Raw genomic sequence first — 27004 nt, forward strand, 5'->3', positions numbered from 1 at the left:
AGGGGCAGAGTAGCACCACTGGGAGGCCCTGTGAAGGGCTCTGCCTCTGTCCCTTTAAGTATGAGGTGGCCCCAGGATCAGGTGCATTCTGATGCCATCATGATGTGCGAACTGCCCGGCGGGGTGAGGGTGGGCTGGATTGCAGGAGACCCCGGAGTGGGCTGGAGACAGATTCAGGTGGTAAAATCCGCAGAACCCGGAGACGGAGGGCATCAGGAGGGCAGGAGGGAGGAGGGTGGAGAGCACAAAGCCCCGGGCAGAATTCACCTGCCCTGCAAGTGAACGTCCTCGGCAACTGGACTGGCTCGTCCCATGGAAAGGGAACAAGCAGAGCAGGGAGAGGGGTCGTTCTCCCACACGGGAAGGGTCTGGGTTCAATCGGCCCCAGGCTGATTCCCCTTCTCCTCCTCAGTCCGTTCATCAACCGTCCAGTGGATCCCGGAGGGGCACCCGGAGGGGCACCCGGTGGGGCGCATGCGAGACCCGGACCCCAGTGCCCCCAGCATCCTCTGCAACGGTGACAACCTGGCCATGAGGTCGCACCCCGAGCTCTGTGTTGGATGGCTGGCATGGAGAGGAGGACCACTAGCTCATCAGTTGGGCTGCGGTGGCCCAGCGGGACATCCCCACATGTGCTTGGGAACTCATAAACCATTCTGCACGTGTTGGGGTGGTTCTGAAACCCCTGAGCCTGAGGCAACACCCCCCCCCCCCGCAGCACTGACCCCTGCTGGCTCAGCTGTTCCCTGCTCTCACCCGGTGTGGCTATCTTTTTCTGGGACAGGAAGAGGCCACGTGGCAGTCAGCGGGAAGTGCACGGAGACGAGAGCTCTTAGCGTTGACCGCTCTTCTCTTCCAGCCATCAAAGGCAGGGTGCTGCCTGCAGATTTTAAACCTCTGGAACCGTCACACTCATCCCAGCTAGAGGGCCCATCAGAGGGCCAGGACGGACTGACACTTGCCTGGAGTGGGCTCCTCCCTCCCTTTTAGCCCGTAGCCTCGTCCGGAAGACGCACCGCTTTAGGGCACGTCGGTGCCGTTGCAACCAGCAGCTCGACTTGAAGCACACTCCGCTGAAGTCGGCCAGCACCTGCCCACCCCACTGCTCCTTTCCGAGAGTTCACTTATGGCTCCGAGACGCACCAGAATGTGGTGGTGAAGAAGACAGGCTCTGGGGCCCTTGCCAGGGCTCAAACACCTCGCCTTTCAGTCTCTAAGCCTCAATTTACTTCTCTGCAAAATGGGACCAAAGCCTCGTAGGGGTGGGTGGGGGGGCGTTAAATATGACAGTGTGTGGAAAACTGACGTTCGCTGCCAGTGCGTGTTTGTGTATGCGTGTGTGCGTGCAAGCCGGCAAGAAAATATTCATTCGTTCATTTGTTCATTCAGCCAATACCACCTACGTGCCAGGTACCGTGCCAGGCCCCGGAACAAAAAGATGCACGAAAGCTTTGTCCCTGGAGAACCCACTAGGTTTGGCCAGAGGCCGACAAGCTGAGAAGCCACCAGGTGGTGGGGTGACAGGTGCTTTGCAGGGACCGTGGAGATGACAGAGGAATGAAGCTAATCCAACACTGGGCACGGGGGGCATGGGGGGCACAGTGGGGCTCTAGGGAGGGATTTCTTGGAAGGCGGGACCGGGTCTAGTCCAGAAGTGGACCCAGAGAGGAAGGGTGTTCCAGGCCCACAAGGGAACAAAAAGGAGAGTGCCTGATGCGCTGAAGGAAGCAGAGCACGGAGAGGAGGGCGCACACAGTACGGCCACTGGAGGAGCCTGGATCCCCACCATCACAGCCCCTGAGGGTAGGCAACAGCAGAGACGTCTCTATATAAACTACAGACTAACACACTAGTGGTGGTAATTCTGTCCATTTGTCTATAACAGTCCCTCCAATTCCTTCCTCCCTCTGGGTCTAGACTTTTACAAACTATTCTGCAAACTCTGAGCATCCAGATTCTGGAGGCCACGTGGGTGCTGTCCTCCCCAGCACAGTGACGACAGAGAGAGGAGGAGACATGGTGCTAGACGCAAAGGAAGGATGAGAGGGGGCTGGGAGGGGGGTGGTGTCCTGAAAGACGAACCAGCAAAACGCTCTGAAGAACAAGGCTGGGGAAGAGGGCTGCAGAGCCAGGGCACAAAGGGAAAGCTATCTGGTTGTATAGCTAAGATGCAAAAATGTGCCTTGGGTTTGCAGACTCCCACCCGGAAAGATAACAAACCCAAGAGTTTGTTTGCCTGCTGCCTGCTTTGTTAAACAGTCACGTGACAGTCACTACAAGAAGGGGACTTGTGGGCTGTGCAGGAAGTAACAGCTTCTCTACATGTTACAAAACAACACTCTGGGCTTTCTCTCTCTTCCTATAGGAGTTGCAAACCCCATGATGGCCAACTTTGTTAGAAAGAGACCTTCAAGGCCCACATGTCTGGGGAGAGCGCCCTGAAAAGCAAGCCATGGGCCTGAAGTCCTATGTCACCAGAGCTTGGTTTCCTCGTCTATAAACAAGAATAACTAATAATATCAATCAGACGCCATATGTTAAAGCCAAGGGGAATTAAGCACCACGGCCAAGGTTGCAAGATTAGGAAGCAGCTGAGCTGGATTGGAACAGCCCCAGTGCTCTCCCAGGAGCGGGGGAGACAGTCTCAGTCCCAGCAGGGAGGAGGACGGAGCAGCTGCTCTGGGCACAGGACACCGGCTCTGCTCAGGGACCTTCCCTATCTGCAGAGCATGGCAGGGCCCACGGGCGGATAGCCAAAGAAGAAACCCATTTGCAAACTCAATGGAACAGATTCAAAATTGCAACATAGATATTTTTAGAGCAACGTTAATCCTTCCATATATAACACTGCTTGGCTCGTCGGTACCCATAAATATACATGGGGAGACCACGGGGGTCTCAAACTGGAGAAAGAGTTTGGGAGCACCGGGTGACACCGCATGGTGCTTTGGTGGAAACATCCACATGGCAAAGACATGGTCTCATGTGGAAAAATGACGGATGTAAACCACCACATTCTCCCCCCCACCTAATCCATGTGCTGGCGCATGTAAAACGTGTTTATTAGCATAATAGTTCACGTCGCTGGATCCCGTCTCCTGGGGATTCTTCTAGACACACTGCCTTCCCTTCCTGCTGGGACATTCTTTAGGTCCATTAATAGACCTCCTGCCTCCGGGAATGGCTAATTCTAATTAAAAATCATTAATTAGTAGAAGGAGAGCCCACGTACCTCCACAGGCCACAGCGTACGGTCGTTATGGCTACAGCGAGTCTCAGACTTGTCTACCCATCTGCGCGTTGTCAGCTCAGCACACACCCTGCTGTTTGCTTCAATTCTACCTACTGTATGCACCCCCCCACCCCCCACAGCTACAACACAACTCCACAATAGAAGCCGTCCGGGTGACCATTGTGTCCCTGGAACCCAGAGGTCTTCAGAACATGCTGAACAAATGGGTTAATGAAAACTGAATTCTGAAGCCATGATGTCCCTCTGCCTCTGCCCCAAGATGTGGGCTCCCCACCCTGCCTGTCTGCTGTACGCCCATCACCTCCTCTGCTGCCGGCCCTGCTGTCCTTTCCACGCTGGGCTGCCTTTGCTGGATTGCTAGTCTGTCCCCACACTGGATGGGTGAGTGCTTTGATGGCACCATTGTATCTTTTCATCTTCGCATCCCCAGAGATGAAAGATAAGCAATGACCGGTGCAGCTCTTGCAATCGGAGCTCTTGTCATCACCCTGGGACAAAGAAAGACCCAGAAAGGCTGCCCTGCTCCGGTCCAGGGTGTCCCCTGCAACGCCCACTTGGGCCAGCCCCATTTACTCCTGCAGATCTGGTTGCTGGGACACTCTGTGTGGCCGCCTGTGCTATTAGACGAACAGTAGGCATCGCCCCCTGCCTGGCTGTTTGGGTGCATGTGTGTGTGGGGGGTGGGGGGCTCTTCTATTAAGCACAAACTCCTGGGGGGTCCAAGCCAAGGCAACCCCCGAAGACACAAAGTGGGTAGCCTTCTCCTACCCGGGCATTCTGGAACTTAGAGAATTTTGCAGACCTTCCGTGGACAGTTCCAAATTTCTACTTTGGTAGAAATGATCACGGAACATGAGTTCCGACATAACATTAGATTATCAATTAGTCCCTTCTGGGAATTTGCCCAAGTTCTTCCGATCCCTCCCTGACACACAGGCGCTATTAGCAGATCGTCTTCTGCAGGTGGTGCTTTAATTCTCATGGCCCCACCGTCATGTAGGAACACTATGAAACCTGTTCACTTGTGGAAACGAAGCATGGAGAAGTTCATGACCCCAGCTCGAGAGAAGAGCGGAGCGGGCACCAGAGTACAGGGACAGTGCTGAGCTCCTCCCTCTGGCTCTCCAGCCTCTCCGGTGGAGGAGGGGTGCTCCTTGTCACACAAAAGCTCAGTAAAGAGACTTGCACCCAGTTTCTCAACTGGTCACTGGCGCCCTGGCACCATTTGCAGGTGCGTCCAGATCCTGCCAAGAGGTGACCGTCCCCATCCTCCCGCACCAGCCTCACGGGGAAGGGGTGCCCCAAGCCTTGCTCCTGCCCACTTCAAAAAGCCAGCAGGTTCTCCAGGGGATCCAAGAGGGGTCCTGGGACTTCAGGAGAACGGCACAGATGTCTTGGTGGGGAGGGGACCGGGACAGACACCCTGCGGCTCAAGGCTGTGCCGGCACTGTTTGCCTTGAAGACCCTTTGCCAAATATGGAACCAACCCGGGGCTGGGGTTTGCGGGAGGATGCTTCTCATTCTGGATCATTCCATTTTTGTTAGAAAAGATGTGTTTGGCTTCCTTTAAAAACGACTGGGAGAGCTTGGCCACTTTCTCGGGGGGACTCTGTTATTAAGACGGAGTTCATACTTCCTTCCAGAGGTGCACATCTTGCACGGAGGGGACAGGAGGACACAGCAACTCAAAGGAAATGTATTTTCAGATGCGGCTTCTGAAGAATGACCCAGTCAGGCAAGGAAGCCCTGCTTCCCAAGTCCTTTCCTGCTATACCGCGCTGGCACACGGCGGCCAGAAAGAGCCCAAGGGCTCCATGAGACATCTAGAACCTTCTTTCCGCAGACCTATCTGCTTATTATGCCTCAGGTGCTTTGTTAAGCACCGGGGTCTCTGCTGGGGAGACTGGTCTGCTGCCCCTTCGCTGAGCGGTGGCCACCCCGCTTTTATTTTACACATCAGGTCATTTCCTTCTCAGGACTGACGCTGAGCACTGGACCAGAGAAGGCAAACCATGCAAAATAAGCGTGACTGTACCTTGAGCTCCCAGCACCCTGTCCTGGGTGCCCCCTCCCCACCCGGCGGCCTCGACGACCCCCCTCCATTGCTCTGGCCACCCGCATCTGAGGTGCTTCTACCTTTCAGCTGCTGGAAGCAGGAGGCGCTGCTGTCCGGCTCCAGGGGGTGCCTCAGGACCCCGTTGCTGGGCTTGGGTCTCTCGTACTCTCTCTCGGGGAGCATGGCCTGCTCGCTCTCCATGGCAGGGTCTGAGTGCGGGGGCAGAGACTGTGGAAACCCGAACATCAAGAGGGAAGAGAAGAAGAGTAAGGCACCGCAGAGCAGAAAGCCACCCCACCAGGCTCCGATCCAGCGGGGGTCGTCTGGAGTGATGTCCAGGTTACCTGCAATGGGAAAAAGCATAGTCAGGAGGAGAGGATGCAGTTGGGCCAGGATGCGGCTGAGGGTCACAGTCAGGTGCACGGACGGGGGGGGGGGGGCTCTGGAAACGGCCTCGGGGGTGTGGAGGCAGGAGGGGCGGAGGGACTGGATGCTCCACAAGTCAGCCTTTCCTTCCACATCAGTGCTTCTGTTTCTCCCAAAGCTGAAGGCTGATTGCTTTCTCTCCTTAATTTTCTTGTCTACCCTATATTTCTATCAGTCTAAACAAAAGCAGCGAGAAGCCAGACACCCTCGGAATTAAGGCTGGAGCTGATGGGCTCCGGAGAGCTGCCTAGGTGTGTGGACGAAGTACAAGGGTCTATTGCCCGTGGGTTCTCACGTGCACCCGTCCAAAAGCAGCGACCCGGAATCCCAAGCCACACCCCACTCCCAGCCTCAAATCAGGTTCGGGGATCTTAAGGGATGGCACAGAATGAAGTTGAGAGCCAGGGTACCTGGAGGGAAATCCTGCCACTTCTCCCTGCGGGACCCCAGCCTAGCCATCTGAACTCTGTGCCTTGCTGACTGACCTACAGGACCAAGACGATGGTGTCAGTACCTTCTGGAGTCTGAGGGGAGGGGGAAGCCAAATGAGTCACACCAGATCCGAGGTGTTCAGAATAATGGCACGTGCTTGGGCATTTAAACACTCTTAGCTCTGTATTTACAGCTAGGGTCCGGTTTCCAAACTGCTAGCAGATAGGTTAATTCAAATCTTGGTTGTGGCCTATGGTTTGGGGCAGTCCTTTATTAGAAAGCTTTGCAACCAACTTAATGCTTAAAGGCAGTGTGCATGTGGTTTGGTCGTCTTGTGCTATTATTTCTCGGACTTGCTAGCTGAAGTCATGAAGACATAAACTATAGCTTACCCCTTGGTGGGTTTTTTTTTTTTTTTCTTTCTCTATAACTCTCTTTCATAGAGCACTCTCAGATGGGCTGCTCAGAAATGTCTCTTTGATGATAATCCCGTACCTCTGGAGGACTGGAGGACAGAAGGACATTCGTGGACATGGGGGCAGGGCATACGAGCTAAGATCTTGGAGGACTACAGGCCTAGACCAGATGGATGGACAGGCTTGGGATGAGACATGACACCAGACCAGCCCTTCACCATTTGTAAATGCTCTCCCTGAGGACTTCGGCTAACACTCAGGAAGAGTCCAGCCATCATTCCCTACTCTGCACTGGGTCTTATGTACAGCATATTCTTAGCTGTTCTCATCAAACCTCCCCACAACCCTACGAGGTAGAGTCTTTTATTATCCCGATCTTATGTAGATAGAAAAATCGAGGCTTAGAAAGTGCAGGTCCTGAGATGCCTGGGCTGTTCAGTCATTAAGCATCTGCCTTCGGCTCAGATCATGATGCCAGGTCCTGGGATCGAGTCCCATATTGGGCTCCTTAGGTCAGCAGGGAGCCTGCTTCTCCCTCCGCCTCTGCTGCTCCCCCTGCTTGTGCTTTCTTTCTTCTTTTTTTTTTTTAATTTTTTTTAAAAGATTTTATTTATTTATTTGAGAGAGAGGCAGTGAGAGAAAGCATGAGAGGGGAGGTCAGAAGGAGAAGCAGACTCCCCGTGGAGCTGGGAGCCCAATGCGGGACTCGATCCCGGGACTCCAGGATCATGACCTGAGCTGAAGGCAGTTGCTTAACCAACTGAGCCACCCAGGTGCCCCTGCTTATGCTTTCTAATAAATAAATAAAATCTTTAAAAAAAAAAAAAAAGAAAGAAAGAAAAGTGTAGGCACCTTGCCCAAGTTCACGGAGTTTAACACTGGAAGATGGGCATTCAGATGCCAAGGGCCAGCCTCCTTATTACTTTGCTACACTGCCCTTCCGGACCCTCTAGGCTTTGGTTTGGGCTCCCTGCATGGATGATTAATTCCCATCCTTTGTGCAATGGGCCTAGGAGCACCAACTTTGCCATTGGTCTCTGGAACATCAGTGGTCTCTTTCCTGGAGGGGTCGGCATCCCCCCAGCGAAATCTAGGGCACTAAAATGAACCAGATGCTTCCACTTAGCTGCATGTCAGAGAAAAAGGAGCATAAGCTTTGGCAGGCAGAAGGTTGAATCCCGGCTCTGTTCCTTACTAGCAAGTGATGCTGGGCAAGCTAGTTACTCTCTCTGAGCCTTACTTTGATCACTTCCAAAATAAAGGTGACATTCACAGAGCCTGCGTGCAAGGATGAATAACAAGCAAGGTAACGAGCAAGAATCACTTGACACGTAGGTTTTCTGTATATGTAGCTCTTGTAGTTACTCGTAGTCTGTATTTACATGAATGGGGACTTTCAAGATATAGGATTTTTTGTTTTGTTTTGTTTTGTTTTGAGTATGGGAAGGCTTGGAAAAAGCATGGGGAAACCCAAGGCGATCTTGAAAGCATCTTTATGCAAACAGGAGAAGAGAAAGGGAAGTCAGATGGCCTGGGTCGCTGAGCAGGAATGTTGTCTCCAGTCACTGCCCGTGTTTCTTCACCTGCTGCTAAGCAATGAATGAAAACAAAAGACATAAACGGGGGGGGGGGGGGGGGGGGGGGGGTGGGCCCCCGGTCGCGTCTGGGCGGTCTCCCTCCATTGTGGATGGGGTCCATAAAGGGGGAATTGAGAGCTCGCAGATGTGAGCCAGTAGAGAGAGAGAAAACCTGGCACTCATTTTGGGGGGACAAAATTAGAAGCATGTAGAGAGTCGTATTTTAGTTACAAAGTTAGTGACTCTCTTCTGGTTGTGAGGAAACATCCCAGGGAGAAGGGCTGCAGTGGAGGGGGATGGGGGGTGTGTTTATGTGAACATGTCAACTCGCTCCCCTAGGTACGTGCCGACGCGTGGAAAGCCAACGTTTGCTCGTAATTTGTAAGACAGGCAAGAGCACATGACCTGTGTCAGACCAAAGAGAGGGGTCTGTGGCAAGGTGTGGTAGGGACAGGCGGGGGTGAGGGCTGGGATTCTGTAGATCTAGGAAAATCACAGTTAACCATTTTAGGAAGTATGGATTTTTTTAAATCCCGCTCTCCAGTGCAACCATCCAGAGCACCATGGCAGGGAGAGAAATAATGTTCTGTTCTGAGGAGAAAACACTCAGCTTCAGAGCATGCTGCCCCTCGGGTCAGGGCTGGCTTAAGGGGTGGGGTCTTAGTCCTGATTTCGATACTTCACAGGAAGACGGCTAATGCTTAAACCCAGGCTGAGAAGAGTCTTTTCTGAGACACCTCGACAGAACCGATGGGGAAAATCCCTCCCCGCCTGCCTGGCCGTTGTCCTGGGTCAGCCAGAATGTTCTAGCACTGCTGACTAAGGGAGAGTGCCCTATGTCGGGCAGCAAAGAATGGTGCAGTAGACATTACTGATGTCTTCATTCGGGTCTCCTCTACGGAGAACAAGGATTACCCTTCCCTCACTGTGAACTCAGGTGTAGCCACACGCCAGAGTTTGGCCACTGAACTGTTTGGGGGCTCTTCTGTGCAGAGCCCTGTATGAGCTAGTGCCTGACTTGCCATGCTCTTTTGCCCTGCCTGATCACAGAAGCATGGGAGATCTTCCCAGGATGGTCCCTGAGAGGTTACGACGAACAAAAGGTCACTGCTGACCCGAGCTGTGTACAAAACAAACCTCCAGTATTATTCTCAGCAACTAAGATTTTGGCGGTGTTTGTTACCGCAGCAGAACCCAGCCTACCCTGACTACTGCCGAAGGCTTGGGAAGTAAGTCATGATCTTTAAGAACAGCAATCCTGGCCAGGCTTGGAATTGTGAAAGTGCTGACATATAGGTGGGAAACAGGGTGAAAACCTCTTTACTTTTCTTCCAATGTGGCTTTAGGTAGTATCTTGATCTTAAAAAATTAGTGCAGTTACAGCTTTTTCGTGAAGACTGTGGTCAGTAAGATGCCCAGAACAAAACTGAGAAGTACCTGGGTGTCTCATTTACAAAATGTACCTGTCAATCAAATTGCCCCCATGAAGGACAGAAACACACTGAGAAGAGCAGGGAGGAGAACAGGATCCCAGGCTGAGGGAGCCACACTCGCAGAGGCATGGGACCCCTCAGCCATGGGACTCTGATGGGCTGGCTAAGCTCCACCCAGGCCCTCATCGGCCCCTCAGTCATTCCAGGCACGGAGGCAGTGAGGCAAAGGAACACCGTGATGGAGATGTCTGGCCGCCATGAGACGGGCACAGTCCGGGCCTGCCTTTGCCACGCTGTCTACAGGCTTGAAGGATTTCTGTTTTACAAGATCCATTTTCTAACCCTGCCATGTCTCAGAATCCAACATGGGGAGGGTTTTTGTGGTTTTGTTGGGGAAGCTTTTGGCAGTGTTGCTTCCTCTATTTAAAGTCACGTAAACACAAGAGGTTGAGATTTATCTCCCATGTCTGAGGACTGCTGTCGTCACAGGTTGGTAAGAAAAATTGCTGGGAACAAAGTCAAACCACTTTAAAACTAACCAAACAACCTACTCACCCATGAAGATACCTAGGACTGTGAGAAGGAGCCGTTCAAAGCACATGGGGGACATTTCCTTGTCCCTCCCGGCCACACTAATACGTACGTGGTGCCCTGGGCTTTCTGGACAGGTTTTTTGTTTTTTTCTTTTTAGTCCATTTACCCATTTGTCTAATCTATTTCGTGAAACTTTTGCTATGGGACTCAAGCATTCCAAGAGTATCCTTAAGTTACAGACCAAATTAGAAACTGGGGACAGGGAGGGGCTGAGGGTAGAGGGCAGTGTGGAAAGTTCAGGATCCCGGCCGTTGAGCTGATTGAGTCTAACACGAATGAATCTGACAAAGCCCGCAGCCAGCCTTAGAACGGCAGAGCAGGAAGCTCTCGGGGGGTCGACCATTTTCAGGAGGCAAACATACGGACACATCTGATTCCAGGGACGAACACCACGAAGCCGTAGTGGGGCCAGCTGGTGCCCGCCTGAGGATGAGTCTGTACGGATGGGCGGACGAGGTTAGGTCATCTCAGCAAGGCCCTTGCCCACGGAAGGGGGCAGCCTTCTGGCAAAAGTCCTGGAGAAATTCCAGGGACACAAGCTGTCAGATTTGGAGTCAGGCAGAGGCCTGGGCTTTGAATCCTACTGGCTGCGGAAATGAATTAACCTGTCGCTGACCGTGTGCTTACAACACACCAGGTGCCATGCTATGCATTTGGCATGATTAACTCACGTCCCTGGGGTCACACCGCTTGGAAGCGGGAGAGCTAAGATTCCGAGAGAGGTCTGCATCCAGCACCGGAACTCGGAACTCAAAGTCGCTGCGTGAGAACGGCTCAGCTGGCAGGTAGGCGACGAGCAGGACCCACGCCCTGAGGAGAACGTCCTTAAGTTCAGATGAGACGGTCTACACACAGCCTTAGTAAGCGGTCAGTTCGCGGCTGCCGGTATCAACTTCCTTCTGATAAGCCCACTGTTCGGGTCTGCCGACTCAGGGCTTTGGGGCACACCCCTGCTACCACGTCCTCCTTTCTTCTAGGTTCTGTTCTCAACGGGTCTCAGTCTTACAAAGGCTTCCTCCAAAAGCACTTCTGGCTGTACCATCACTCCTTCCCCAGGCTGTTACAAAGGGCACCTTTCCTTAAGAAGAGGGACCACGGGAGCCACACAGGGATCAAACACAGAATTACAGCAGCAGCGGCAGAATGCCAGCGTCTAAACATGGCCAGCAGAGTCCCCCCGGGGGGCTGCCTGCGGGGTCTGCCCACCCCACAGCAGGCCTGTTCCTACAAGCGCCCTCCTGCCCCCCACAAGACGGCAACCAGCCTCCCCCACTGGTGTCCCCCCTTCAACCCTGTGTCCTCACATCCCCTCCTCCACCTGCCCCATGACAAGAGCTCTGTCTGCCTCACCTGCCTCCCCTCAGGTTCCAGATCACACTCTCCCCAGTGCCCTACGCGGCTGCCCGCGGTGAGCCTGGTCCTGTCTATTCATGCACCAGGACACACCCTGATGGGTCCAAGCAGCCCTAAAGGGGGGGCTCTGTCTTCACCGGTGGAGAAAACACACAGGAGGGAGGGTCACCCCTCAATAACTGAGAACTCCCTTTCCAGATATGGCCCGAATCCATTCCAGAGCAAGTTTGAGTCCCAAGAGGAGAAACCATCAAAGTTGCTGGCAACTATAGATCCTGTGTCTTGCTCTGTGATCGAATAAATTATATTCTTCCGCCCTCTACTGGTCAAGAGCAGCGCCAGCCCTCCCGGGCCTTCAGCAAGGAAGCTAACAAAAGCCCGAGACTCCCAGGGCATCCTTTCCTAGAGACACAGCGGATGGGACTGTGGCTGTGTGCTGGGGGGCCTGGGGCGGGGGGTAGGCACCAGCAAGATACCCAGCTGGACCAGGAATGCGCCCCTCTGCCTTCTGCTTCCAACTGCCGGCGAGCCTGGAACCCCGGACAGCGTTGCTTCACTCGGGGCCCCGACGGGTGTGCAAAGATGCAGACCAGACGGGACCATGGGCAGGACTCCAGCCTGAGGGGAAAGCCCAGTGCAAAGGAACCGCCCACCGAAGGGGACCACGACTGAACCGGCTGAGCCCCTGCAGCCCCCTGTCGACCCCTTGGTCACCGCAGGCACAGAGAAAGGATGCTTATTCATTCCCAGGAGGGAGCACGGTGGAGGGAACTGGGAAGTGGAAATGCCCGCACCCTTGCTCAGGAGACCTGGGTTTTATACAGATATGCCCCTCGGACTGGGTACATCCCAGTGTCCCTCTCTAAGCCTGTTTCCTTGTCTGTACAATAAGAGGCTTAGAAGAGAATGATCTGAGGTTCCTGGCTCAGAGATGCTGGTAACCCACAGGCTTGATCCAAGGGGGCCACTGCTGATATGCTGAGGGCACTGCCTGACCACCTGGCCTCTTCTTCCAGGCAGCCCTCCCCTTTGCATGGGGGTGCAGCCCTGTCCCTCACCTGCTTTTACGATTCCTGTCTTGTGCTGCCTTTGGCACAGTGGCACAGTGGCAGAAGCTGGCCTTTTTTTTTTTTTTTTTGTCCACACAAGCAAGATGGCAGCTGACTCCTACCGCGTGGTATTTCTCTGAGCGGGCCACCCCTCGTCCCCCTCGCTAGGAGTAGGGTTTGAAGGATCAACCAATTGCTGCATAATGGCAGCCTCCAAACCCCTCTTGACCAGAGCCAGCACTTTAAAAGAATAAGAAAACAAAGCTGCATTTCTTTTCTTACCCCTGCCCCCGCAAATTTGTAACATCATTAGCTACAAGTAAATCTATCAGTGGGATTAATGGAGTGAATCACGGAGTGACTTGATTGGATTTAAAACCACATTACTTCTTTGGGGTGAATTAGTAAATTTAGCACTGTCAGGAGATGACGGATTGAGAAGCCAGGGCTTGAGCTCTTATTGATCCTGAGAAAAGATCGGTATGAGGCGGAGAAGCTGGGACGGCTTCCCGCGCTCCGTTCCCAGAGAGAGAGGAAACACGGCTTCTCTGCTCGAGGAATGGCACAGAACCAGCATGCTGGGGGGCTCACAGGTGACTTGGGCACACATACGGGAGGGAGTGTCTCAGATGGCCTCCGGGGAGCCCACGCCCTGAGTGGAGAACGGAACATGTGGCTTGCTTGTGACCCCAGGATGCGGCAGAAGCAGCGACATTTTGACCCCAGGATGCGGCAGAAGCAGCGACATTGTGACCCCAGGATGCAGCAGAAGCAGCGACATGTCACTTCTGAGCCCAGGTTATAAACAGATCATGGCTCTCATCTCGGGCGCCCTCTCTCACCCTCTCCTGGTTGTTCACTCTGGGGGAGCCCTGGTGAGGGAGCCCGGTTGCGAGGCCCAGGGATGGGAGATAGAAAGTGATCCTCCAAGGCCTGCTGACAGCCTGGGGAGTGAACTTAGAAGTCGAATGTCCTGCAGCTGTTGAAATGAGAGGAGACACACGTCCACACCCTGACTACAACCTCATGAGGGACCCCCGAGTCAGAACCACCCAGCCAAGCAGCTCCTGGACTCCACACCCACACAAATAACCTGTGATATAGTAAGCGACACCCCAGTGTTGTTTTCAGTCCTAAGTCTGGGGTAACTTGTTGTAGAGCAAGAGACTAAGAGACCAAGTGACTTGTGCTTTGGCCGCTGAAGCGGGGGAGAAGCTTTGAGAGACAGCACGTAACTCACCACAGCCTGGTTTCCTGTCTGGGCAACGGCACAGGATGGGGTCAGACAAAGCTTCCATGAGCCGCGTCCTGCAGTGACCGCGAGGACCCAAGCCTCACCCTCCCCACCACTACCAGCCCGCGCTGCCTACGTAGCGTGCCCAAGAAGTAAATTTTGCTTGTGAAAAATCACTTCAGATTGGGGAGCCGTGTGTGTAACCTAGCCTGTGTTAACTAGCCCACTGCCGCATCAAAGTGTGCCTGCCTAGGGTTTGGGGGCGCCCAGAGCCGTCTGAGAAGTACACTTGCTCCCCTGCTAGGAACCAAGAAGTGTCGCTTGAAGCGGTTTTGAGGTACGGTATGTTTCTTCATAGAGGTCACCCCCAACACTGACTTGTAGAAGCGGGTTTCAAATACTCTGTCTCATCGACCCCATCTGTACACCTGCATTTCCAGAACACACTTAGAAAGTGGGGTTCTCATCTAGGTTATTGGGCTAACATTCAATGGGAAAATGCCAGGCATTCCACATCTGTCCTCTCATGTAATTCTTAGAGTAGCCCCATGAAGCAGACAGAATTATTATGATTCACAGAGGAGGAAGATCCAGACTGGAGGAGTAAAATCAACTACAGGCATTACTCTGCCTCTGGGTGGACACTGGAGGAACACCACTGGACCCCAAGCCATCAGAGCCAACACTCATGTTCTCTTCTTTGATCTCTGGTGAGCCAGCAGCTCGAGGTCCACACACTGAGGCCATCCCTTCAGAAGAGGGTTTCATTTACTTACTTACTTACTTATTTTTAAGATTTTATTTATCTATGTGATGGACAGAGATCACAAGTAGACAGAGAGAGAGGAGGAAGCAGGCTCCCTGCTGAGCAGAGAGCCCGATGCGGGACTCGATCCCAGGACCCTGAGATCATGACCTGAGCTGAAGGCAGAGGCTTAACCCACTGAGCCACCCAGACGCCCCCATAGGAGGGTTTTAGAACCTAAAGGCTAAAGGGCTCCCTTCCAATGGAGGACATGTGCAGGGGTGGTGAAAAGAAGTTGGGATATATTCCTTACTTGTGTCAATGAAGACGGCATCCACATACATTTTGGTACAGAAAGAGCCCAGGATAAATCCACAGGCTGGTCCAAATACCAGCATCGTGAAAAGGATTCCTGAAAGAAGAAGATGAAACAGAAATTAGATTTTAAAAAAGGAAAAAAAAAAAAAAAAAAAAAAAAGCAGAAGCCATTCAATGAGCAAAAGCAGTCATAGATCAAGGATATGATTTCACATTGATCAGATGGGACCCTGGGTTATACAAGTGACATTATAGGAATTAGTCAAAAAATCCTAGGGGGGAAGTGCGTACAGAAACATCGTCATGCAGAAATTCTACAGTTTTTTGGTAGGTTGCTCTGAAATATCTGTGGGCCCTGAGTGAGCTTCCTTTTACAGTACTCCATCCCACACCGTATTAATCATATTAAAATATACCCACTCTGTCATTCAATGGTTTCTGTCATAAACATTTTTTTAAAGATTTTATTTATTTATTTTGACAGACAGAGATCACAAGTAGGCAGAAATGCAGGTAGAGAGAGAGAAAGAGAGAGGAGGAAGCAGGCTCCCTGCTGAGCAGAGAGCCCGATGCGGGGCTTGATCCCAGGACCCTGAGATCATGACCTGAGCCGAAGGCAGAGGCTTAACCCACTGAGCCACCCAGGTGCCCCTATAAACATTTTTTTAAAAGACTTTATTTATTTGACAGACAGAGATCACAAGTAGGCAGAGAGGCAGGCAGAGAGAGAGAGGGGGAAGCAGCCTCCCTGCTGAGCAGAGAGCCCGATGCGGGGCTCCATCCCAGTACCCTGAGATCATGACCTGAGCCAAAGGCAGAGGCTTAATCCAATGAGCCACCCTGGCGTACCCTGTCATAAACATTTTTGAAACGATTTTTATAATTTTGCTTTCACCATTTATTTGGCTTTATGTAATTCATTTAATTTACAGTTGGCTAAGTTTTCTCAGCACTCATTGTACAAATTCAGGAATTGTTGTGAAGGGAGAAAAGTCAAAGGCACAAATTATTTTCAAATGTAATGAAATGTTTACGGGCATTAAATTTAGCAAAAAAACGGAGCTGACATAGTGGTATGCTTTGAGAACATTTAATTAGATGTTTTATTAATTTGAATTTTGCAGATCTGCCCCCCCTATATTTTGGAGTTGCTATCTATTGTTTTAATAGTTTCAAGACTCAACCTTTTCCATGGGACTTGAGAAGATGGTCCTAGGCACAAACTTAAGGGCCTGATGGATATAACACCCGAGATTTTGCGCAAACCCTTTTATTCATTCTGGGAAAAGTACTGAGCCCAAACTAACACCCACAGGCTGTATCTATTTAACTAAATTTCAGTTTGGTAGAACATTCCTTGAGCAATGACAGTTCTCAAGACCCTGGGAATAAAAACAGGAGTGAAGCGTGGCCCTTCCTACAAGAGGCTGGTTGCCTGCAGGGACAAACAAGCAGTACATGGGTTGATCCAACCCAAGCAGATGGCCGAAAAGAGGGGTGCTAGCAAGTCCCTAAGGGCACATGAGGAGCAAGGCTGGAGATGAATTCAAACAAAGGGAGTCTGAGCTTGGCGGAGGGTACTTCTGGTCTGCTCACAGGTGTAGACGAACTCATTCTGATTTCCCTCGGTGACGTCATCAATGGAACCACTCAAATAGTCAATCAATACTTACTGAGCTCCTTCTATGTGCCAAGCATGAGTCTCGGGAATGGAGATTCAGCACTGAACCAAACGATTAAGAATCCTGGCCTTCCGGGGGCACCTGGTTAAGCCACTGCCTTCGGCTCAGGTCACGATCTCAGGGTCCCACATCCGGCTCTCTGCTCAGCAGGGAGCCTGCTTCCCCCCCACCCCCTCTCTGCCTACCTCTCTACTTGTGATCTCTTTGTCAGAGAAATAAATAAAATCTTAAAAAAAAAAAAAAAGAATCCTGGCCTTCCAGAGCTGACTTGGAGGTAGAGAGAAAACACAAACTATAAACAGGAACTCAACTTATTTAGAAACACTTGGCAAGGGAAGCTATGTCTTCCGGATTTATAGACAGAAACCCAGACCCCAGAGCCATGGCTTGAAGATAGCTTATAAGGAATATTGTTTGATAAAGGAAGGAATGACAAGAGGATGGTTTATATCATGCAAATGGGGCCGAATCCACTCTCAGGAAAATCCTACTCTGTGATCTGGAGCAATCTAGAAGCTCTCCAGTCTCAAAGTACGTGTCCCCAGAGCTGGCCAGAGACCCCCAACTACTGTTATTCTTGTTTCTAATAATCTTGAGAGAAGCCATATCCATTTTATGAGTACACGGACTCTGGTTTGTCACAACTTAGATTCAGAAAACCTAACAGAGGAAGTTGGGAGTATTACTGGAAAATTCTAGAATATGGGGGATCTTGCAGATATGGGCTAGAATTAGGGGCGCTATCCTTAGCAGGGGAGGGTTGGGGACTAGAGCTACTCTTGGCCCCATTCCTTGGGAGGAAAGTGAAGCAGAAAAAGATGCTGAGGAAGTCCTGGGGGCAGGGGTGGGGGCATGGACAGGAGGAGTCCCAGGCAAGACCAGCACCACCCAACGTAGCCTACAAGGATTTCTGCTTCAGGGCAAAACTCTGAAGGCAGCCATGTCCTCCTGTCCAGGTTGCAGACTGAGGTGAGACCCTGGTCAACCACGGGTTCTCTAAAGACGGTTCAGCAATTTACCTACCTGCTCCGGCAGTCCCGGAGGAAGGGACACAGGGGACAGGAACGCAATTCCCTCCCACGGGTGCTGCAGCTACCCTGCTGACTCCCCGTGGATATTCCAGCAGCCCCTCTGACCGCCCCCACCCCCAGCAACCCCCACCACGCATAATAATATGCCTTTTTTCATGCTAATTAGAGAAAGCCCCCAACCAACCTAATCATCACTGGTGCATCGCCCACAGACTGAGTAATGCAAATTACAGCTAATCCTTAGCAGGTCAAGGGACTAAGCTTTTAGTGTCTTTGGAAGAAACAGCTGATGTGCTGAAGAGGATGTGGAGACTGTCCTGTTTCTCCATCCCCTGACCTGGGGACAGTAGAGAGTGTGGACAGGCCAGACACCCTGGAACAGCTGGGGACCCCAGGTCCTGGGCCTCCTGCCCTTGTACAAGTCGGGACATGGAAGAAGGCACGTCCCTCGAGCTCAGGGGCCCGCAGGAGCCCCACGGGGCCCACACAGGCCAACTGTCCATTCTGGCTGCTCGGGCAGAGAGCACGGAGACGCCATGCACCAGTGCGACCTCGCCTTCCGCCGAGAACGCCTCCCACCATGGTTCCTCTAGGAGAGGACAAGGGTTTCCAAGCCGTTGGATTGTGGCTTTCCATTTTAACAAGACGGAGTTTTCCTCCAACAGCGGAGAAACCTGACAGGGCCCAATTCCAAACACCAGTGAAGGATACAGAACACACGTATCTTTGTATGAAGGGTGTTTTTTCCCCTCAGCTGAAATCTCTGGCGGAGTAGGTGGGGGGGCAGAGGTAGGGAATCTCCAGCAGACCCCACTGAGCACAGAGCCTGCCGCGGGGCTCGATCTCTTGGCCCGTGAGACCACCACCTGAGCTGAGCCGCCCAGGCTCCCCCTGGAGGCGTTTTCTAAGCAGCTCCTCCTCAGAGAGCTGTTAAAGAAGCCTCTGGCAAGAACAAGTTCCCCCAATCTTTTCCAGGGAACCATCCAGTAGAGATGTGGGAGGGGGTCTTCACACATCAGGAACACCCTTTTTCTTTTTTTTTTTTTTTATAAACAGAAATTAGATCCTACAAAGAAGTAGGGTTTTTTTTTTTAAAGCATTATGTCCTTTTTTTTTTTAAATTTTTTAAAGATTTTTTTTTTTTTAAATTAATTTGACAGACAGAGATCACAAGTAGGCAGAGAGGCAGGCAGAGAGAGGAGGAAGCAGGCTCCCTGCTGAGCAGAGAGCCTGACGCAGGGCTTGATCCCAGGACCCTGGGATCACGACCCGAGCCAAAGGCAGAGGCTTTAACCCCTGAACCACCCAGGCGCCCCAGGAAACACACTTTTTCTACCACAGAAATATCTCAGGATAACAACCCAAATAAAGCAGCATGCAGAGCCCAACCCTGGGTTTTTAGGGGAAGCTGTTCCTCTGCAAGGCTATGAGGCAGGCCATGATCTTACAGAATGTACTTTTGAATGCGCCTCCTTGCTCTCCTCTCCATTCATCCTCGTAGGCTGTGAATTTATTTTGTGTAATGAAACCACCTCACACGGTCTGGCCCAAACAGACAGGAGAAAGACTGGCCGGCGCTCAGATCCACGGTCCCAGTGCTGAGCCTTCGCCGAGTGCCTCCAGGACTGGAGGGGATGAGCTCTGTGGCTCAGTGCTGCCCCCTGCTGCCTGCCAGATTCACGAACACAGGAGGGGAGGGGCGAGGGGCGGAGGAGAAATCCAGACACAGGAAATATTTAATATTAAAAATAAAAATACTTTTTTCTTTTAATTCATGTGCATTATTTTTTTCAGACATTTCTTATGTAATTTGACTCTAACTGCTTGATTAACAAAATTGCTATATATTCCTTTTAGACTCAGGGGTCCGTGAAAAATGTGATTAAGATACTAAGGGAATGGGGAGCTTTCATGGCTCAGGGGGTTGAGTGTCTCACTCTTGACTTTGGCTCAGATCATGATCTCAGGGTCCTGGGATCGAGCCCCGCACTTCAGGCTCCCTGCACATTGGGGAGTCTGCTTCTCCCTCTGACTCTGCCTCTCCCCCAGCTTGTTCTCTGTCTTTTGCAAAAAAAAAAAAAAAAAGAAAAAAGAAAAAGAAAAAAAGAAAAGAAAGAAAGAAAGAAACAAAGAAAAGAAAAAGCAGCAGCAGCTTGCTGTCTTACTGGAGAGACTTTCAACCATTCTTAGTCACTCAAAATACATAATGGCACCTTCTAGGGGCCAGGCACTGTGCTAGCTGCTGGGACACAGCAGTGAATAAAACAGACAAAAGTCCCTGCTTTTCTTTGGAGTTTGTGTTATGGAGGAAAGGCCATAAACAAACCAACCTACCATGCCGTAGTCCGGGTGCACAAAGGGGCAGGGCGACAAAGACCCTGTGTGGCATCGAGTCCTTGATGTAACACATGGCACCGTGTTCACTGTGCGACCAAGTTGGGGCCACTTTGTGGGAGGCAGACTAACCTCCCCAAACAAGTACCTGTCCTAATCTCTAGAACCTGCACCTGCTAGCTTAAATGACAAAAGAGAATTACGGATAAAATGGAATTAAGGTGGCTGGTCAGTTGACTTCAAGAGATTATGCTGATGATCCCTAAGGACCCAGTCACAAGATTCCTGTAAACGTGGAAGGAGAAAGAAAAGTCAGAGCTGGAGAAGGAGATAAGATGACTCCACTAGAGGCTTGGCCTCTTGAGAGGGGTGTGACCAAGCCACCCCTGGCTTTGAAGATGGAGGATGACATGGTTGTGAGCCCAGGAACGCGGACCACCTGTTGAAGCTGGAAAAGGCAAGAAAATGGGTTCTCCCTTCCTGAGTATCCTCTAGAGGACGACAGTCCTGCCAACACCTTGATTTGAGCTCAGTGAAACCACAGCGGGCTTCTGACCTCTAGAACCATAAGGTCATACACTTGCATTATTTTAAGCCACGAAGTTTGTGGCAACTCATTATGGCAGCGATAGAACACTAATGCAATTATTAATCAAATGTGAGTCAATTCTCAGATCTTACAACCATGAATATCCATGTGACGGCTGAGAACAGGACACTGCGTGAAGTCCATTAATTACCTGACCAGGGAACATTTTTTGTGGGACATTTTCCAGCACTGGTGTTGACTGGGGCACAGTCACAGAGAAGCTGGAGGACAGTCCAAGCCCTCTGAGACAGAGATGGTGTTTTATTCTTCTTTCTATCCCTTGTTTGGCCCCACGTGACAAAAAGTTAGGTCAGTGGCTATTGAAAGGGTGCAGGAAAGAGAACACTAGTTCCAACACTGCCATGAAAAGAGGGCGTGTCTTTGCCCAAGCTCAGCCCCCAACCCATTTCCCTGGATAGTGCTCTCTGCACCTGTCTCTTCAGCACCGGGGACCCTCCCATTCAAGAGCCTCCTCTTAGATCCGATGAGCCTTGGGGACTCGAGGGACAGAAGGGGTCAGGCCAGATGCACAGAACCTGAAGAATCTGGAAAACCCAAATGGAGACTTCAATTTAGAATCTGCTGGTCTAGGAAGAATTAGTCCATTTTATTATACTACTGAGCTATGATAATTAATAAAAGTACAACATTTTTTGTATGTTTGCATCATGTAACACACGGATTCTAATTTGTTTACAGAAATGTGGAGGGCCAAGAGCAGCCCACATACCTCTGAAGAATTATCAACTTGTTCTACTGAACATCAGGACTTCTTTATATTATTTTTTTACAGCTGTAATGATGAAAACAGTGCATTTCTGGCTTACAGAACAACAGATATCACAAGCAAGCAGAAAAGCAAGCCCAGAAACAGAGTCACACGTACGTGGACACCTGATTTATGGCAAAGTGTGCATACAAAGCAGCGAGGGAAAGGATGATCTTTTCCATAAATGCTGCTGGGGCAACTTGAAATTACAGTGGGGCGGGGGGAGCCAGCCTCAGAGGAAATGCAAAAAATCAATTCCAGGCAGATCAGAGACCCGTGTGAAAAGCAAAACAATAAAGCTTCTGAAAGGTACAGACAAGAGTACTGTCATGATGTCAGGGGCAGGGAAAGATTTCTTACACCGAACAAAGAAAGCACTAGGCATTATAAGAAAAGCTTGGTAAGTTGGCCTACATTAAAATTAAGAAGGTCATTCATCAGATTCACCCAAAGAGCCCAATGACAAAGCGAAAAGGTGGGAAAATAAACGTGTAACGTACATCCTTTAAAAACATAGAGAAGAATCAGAGATCTCATGTCTAAACTATGTAAAAACTGCTAGAAATTCATGAAAAAAGAAACTAGTGGAAAAGGGGACAGAAATCTTAGCAGGTACTTCACGAAAAGAGGGAATGCAAATGAACAATGGGCTAGGACAAGATACTCGACCTCATGAGAATTCGAAGACATGTGCATTACAACCCCAAAAAATGTCCTTCCCTTTTCAGCTGGTTAAAAAGCTCTGATCATATCAACTGTTGGCAAGGCTGTGGGCATCTGGGATTCCTGCACGTTGCTGGTACGAGTATAAACTGCACAACCCCTTTAACAAAACTTTGACAGTATGTGGGAAAGTGAAGATAAACTCGCCCAATGACCCACCGTTCCAACTCCTAGGTAAATACCTTACAGGAAGCCTGACAGGTACTGGGAGACACATCCAAGAATGCTCATGCAGAACAGGAGACAGCCCAACACCCATCAGCAGTAGATCAGAGAAACCAACTACCCATATTCTGGAATTGCTGTATAAGCAAAGAAAACACGTCATCAACAACGTGGATGAACCTTCAAAGACACAGTGCCAAGCAAAACAACGCAGGTGAGAATGCATACTGGTGTGATTCTGCTCGTACAGAATTCGAAGCAGCAAAATTAAACTATTTAGTGATATGTAACACTGTAGTGAGACTATTAAGAAAAACAGGAAAATAGAGGACTGTGGCTGCCGCTGCCAACGGAGGCAAGGAGGAAGGGAATTATGATCCAGAAGGAGACAGGGCATGCGTGCGTGTGAGGGGGTGGGGGGGGAAGGAGGGGGGGGGTGGGGGGCGGGGATGGTTCTGGGGTGCTGGTTTTGTGTCTGGTCTCTTTCTAGGCTACTGGATGCTTGTTTCACAATAATTTGTTAAACTGTAATATGTTATCTGCACAAAGACACGACTGTTACCTTTTTCACATATGTAAGTATCTGTAACTTCAGTACCTATATACAAGCAGCTGCTCATTTTCTCAAAAAGTGTATCAAGGGAATCTCAGGAACCCTCCAGAGAAAACCACAGACTTCCCCTGAAGTCATCTTTCATTCTGTCAAGGCCAGAGCCCTGGGATCTGCTCTTCCCCAGCCCTGCTCAGCGCTCTCAGAAATACTTTTCATAACCCTGCATGGAAAGGGACTACGGTGGGTCTGTCCTATGGGAAGGGCAGTGCTGGCTTCCGCCGCCATCTGTGTGTCTGCGAGCACAGTATAAACGCTCCCCGTGCCTCAGTTTCCACCTCTGTAAAATGGGCTCACAACCAACCCTCCCCTCTTGGGGGCCTTTGAGGATCAAATGTGTGAATGTACCCCCCCCCCCCAAAAAAAATGCTCCAGATAAGTTCCTGGAACACAGATGGTTCTCAAAAAACATTTAGGTATCAAGCATTCTTCTCACCGATATTTCCAGCAGCAGAATTTTCTCTTCTGCTTTCTGAGTTTCACTTTTTTTGCTTACTTAGGTGGGAGATGCTTAACGGACTATGGAAAATCCAGAATTATATAATAAAAATATGTCATCATTCTCCTATTTCCTTTTGGGCATGACTGTCCTTGAAGTGTATTTTCTTCCTATGCGTTTTTGCACTGGCGAGACGAGAGGTTCATTTAAACACAAAACCTCTTTTCCTCATTTTAAAAGCAGCACATGCTCACTGTAGAGTGATGTGAGAATAAAGATGGAGAGGGACCCCACATCGTGGCCAAGAACACCGAGCCTGAAGCTGGCCAGAGTTGGCACTCATGAGCTGTGTGAGCTTGGGAAAGTGACTGACCTTCTCTGGGCCCCTGTGCTCTCACCCGAGCCTGGGGATCACAACAGTACCTAGCCCACATGGTTGTTTCAAAGTGTAAGTGATCAGTGTATGTCCAGGGCTTTCCACAGCACCCAACATATAGTATAAACAAAACAAAACAAAACAAAACAAAATTAAATTAAATTAAAATAAAAAGCAAAATAAATTTTTATTTTTTTATTTTATTTTATTTATTTTATTTTTATTTTTATTTTTTTATTTTTTTTATTTTTTATTATTATTATTATTATAAAGAAGATTGCACGAATTACCATCTCTTACCACCCAGACGGAAACACTGATATTCACTTAAATATTCCTTCCCAGCCCATTCCTATACAGAGGGTTAATTTTTTAAGAATAATGAAAAGAAATCCAAAACACAGGTCTCCTAGCAGAAACCTTGGAAACAAACAATAATATTTTCTAAAGAGTATCTATTTTTTAAGAATTGAATTATCTATGTAGGTAGAATTTAAGGCGCTGGTGGAAAGGGATTTCAACGGCCAGGCATTTCTCTGCTGCCCTCAGGAGAATGGGAAAGGACAGAGCTAAGACACTCCAGAACCACACCGCCCAGCACGCCAGGCCCGGCTTAAGATCCCTCCCCGGCCATCAGGAGGGAGGGCACCCAAGGACACAGTGATCTCATGTGACAGCAATGACTTCTTAGCAGTGACCGAGAACGTTGAGCCGAGGGCTCTGGGCTCGACAGAATGAAAGATCACTTCATGGGGAGTCTGGTTTTCTCTGGAGGGCTCCTGAGAGTCCCTTGACACAACTTTGAGAAATTGAGACAACATTCTCTCCCGCAGTATACACAATACACGCAGGTTAGTGTTTTGGCCTTTTTTGGAAGGAAAATGGCCTGATGAATCCTCTGTTTTTTGTCTGATTATAAAAGCAATGCAATCAGAAAGGGGGACCATATATTATTATCCTATCATCTTGAGGCAGTCGCTTTCAAGTCTCTATCTCTTCTGATGTACTTGACGTCAAACAAAAATTCTCATGATCACTTGATAAGGCACACGTTATGACACCCTTTTCGTGCACAAGAAACAGAAGCTCAGAGAGGTCAATTTCCCCAAGGCTACACAGCATGTAAAAGGCAGAGGTAAGTTTGAACTCAGACCTGGAAGGTCGCCTAAGTTCTTAAAGAAGGAAGAGTCAGGACATGATGGTACAGCAATGAAGCCTTTGGAATCCACGAGACCTAGCCTGGGATCCTGGTTACGCTTCTCAATTTCTGATGACTCATTTCCCAGCTCTGGGTCTGGAAATAAGAATAGATACCTTATAGAATAGTGAGAATGACAAGCAATGCATGCAAAGCTTCTGGTGCCTAGAACGTAGAAGATGCTTTCTAGAATTCTCCTTGCATCCCAGGGGTGATGAATCCAAGAAGGCAGGCCTGCATGGCTGGTGTTCCCTAGACACGTGTCTTGCTCTCTTTGGCTGGACTCTGTCATTTTAACCCTGGGTCCCATTAACTGGGCAGAGTGAAGGAACCTCAGGTTGGCTATGGCTTTTCCCCACTAGAGGGCAGCACTGGCCCAGAAAAGAAAGAGTCCTGCCTTGAACTCCCCTGTCCTCTACTTCCTGGAGTTACCCCAGGAAACCCTCAGCCCAGAGCGTTGCTGTTCTTATCTCCCACTTGCCTTCCGTGGCCTCAATTTATCCAAATGTATTCTTCCATGTTGAAATCTGCAGGCTGAAATTTCTCCCCTAAGAAGGAACATTCTGCATTATACGTGCATGAATAAAACATGATCCATAAACAGTAGGAGGTCTGCAAAACATGCAATACATATTTATCTCGTGCTCACTGCCAAGAGCCCGCCAGTATGACGTAACTGACCTTGCTTATTTCTGAGGGGGAGGCGGAGGGAAAGAGAGGATGAGGAGGCGAGCCTTCACTGAACACGGACCGTATGCCAGACCCTGGCTGCAATTTGTGTAACGGAATTAGCCCCATTGCAAGGTTTATCAACAAAAGCCTAATGTTGCTAGTGCCGTCTGCTATGAGACGTGAGCTTCTGTGCCTCTTCCCACAGCCCCCAACCTGGTACCTCTCAGGGCAGCGGCATCACCGAGTTTCGAAGTTGCACTTTGGAATCACCCGGGACACTCACCAAAGCAAATACTCATGGGTAGTTCCCACGCCCCGGGATCGGATGGTGGTGGTCTGGGGGCACAGCCCGGTCCCTGGGATTCTTTTCAAGTTCTCTGGCGCTATGCAGCCAGGTTGAGAACCTCTGATTTTGCTGACCTTGACCAAGGAACCAAGTGGTAGAAAATGCATCTGGGCACAGGGGACAAGGGAAGGACGTGCACGCAATCTGACATCAGCCTGCAAGGTGGAGGGCTGCTGGAGGCTGGGCATGGCCAGGCTCAGGTCACCGAACTAGTGGCAGAACATGAAGGCTCGATGCACAGTCAGCCCAAGCAGCCCCGAATGCCAGGAGAACGGGGAACCTGACCACAGAACACTGAGACAAACCCGGGGTGGCCCCTAGGCCTTACTTATGCGGGTCCTCCACCCAGGTTCCCCATCTCCTCCAGGCCCTGAGCAGTGTACCCAAATTCTACTCTCCACTCCGAGCCTGCCTTCAATACCACCTCCTCCAAGAGGCCTTCCTAGATCTCCTCCTTCTTCCTTCTCCTAGCTTCCTCTGCCACAGCACCCAGCCTGACACTTTTTCTACAGCTCTGTTTACAGTCTGCCCGGATGCACAAATAAAGTTCAACGTTGTAGGTATGCCGTCATAGCTGCAGACTCCAGGAAGGCAGAGACCTTCTTTAAAAAAAAAAAGAAAAGAAAAGAAAAGAAGCCATATACACATACAGTCTGGTTTTCTGCAGGGGTAAGTCTCCAGCCCTTTGCCTGGAGGAGGGACCGAGTGTTTGGTAGACTGAGAACTGATTATGACCCTGGCATGGAAGAGGCGGGAGGGCCTAGCATGATGGAAACTAGGAGGGTCATGCGACAAGGCCCAGGAAGGATCTGCACCTGGCCAGAGCTTTGGGTGCTACTCGTCTTGATCTCCCTGCCCAGCTAACAGAAGTCTCTCTTCCTCCCCTCCTGTCTTGCAGGGCCTTATAGGGGTGAGGGCACACGTCCGTCAGGCTGGCCAGCCCATGGACATCGGGTGTGATGTCCCGAGGGAGGAACCCACTGTTAGCAGAGGCCAGGCTGGGGCTCCACGGGGGCTGCTGTGTCAGGGCTGGGATCACCATCAAATTCTCCCGGAGCTTTCTTTGTACACGGCAGGTACCGAGGAGCAGGGCTGGAGCTCATGGCCTCTTCAAACCTAGTGTGAGCACGCCTGTTCTCTCCCCCCATGCCCTGTTTTAGCCCCTGGAAACTCTGGGCTCCCCG

At 50.5% G+C, this 27004-nt stretch overlaps 1 protein-coding gene across 2 annotated transcripts in view; it reads right to left on the reverse strand.

Annotated features, from left to right (window-relative positions):
• LOC111152569 (solute carrier organic anion transporter family member 3A1) overlaps nucleotides 1–27004 on the reverse strand; it is a 300984-nt gene that overhangs the window by 61896 nt on the left and 212084 nt on the right. For both annotated transcript variants that reach the window (XM_022511052.1, XM_022511051.1), the window contains exons 3-4: nucleotides 14882–14980; nucleotides 5390–5653 (exon numbers count right to left, since the gene is read on the reverse strand). In XM_022511052.1, coding sequence (XP_022366760.1) covers nucleotides 5390–5653; nucleotides 14882–14980 — 363 coding nt within the window. The remainder of the gene's footprint in view (nucleotides 1–5389; nucleotides 5654–14881; nucleotides 14981–27004) is intronic.

The sequence above is a fragment of the Enhydra lutris genome, unplaced genomic scaffold, assembly GCF_002288905.1.
Source record: "Enhydra lutris kenyoni isolate GAN:26980312 unplaced genomic scaffold, ASM228890v2 scaffoldscaffold29, whole genome shotgun sequence".
Classification (NCBI taxonomy): domain Eukaryota; kingdom Metazoa; phylum Chordata; class Mammalia; order Carnivora; family Mustelidae; genus Enhydra; species Enhydra lutris.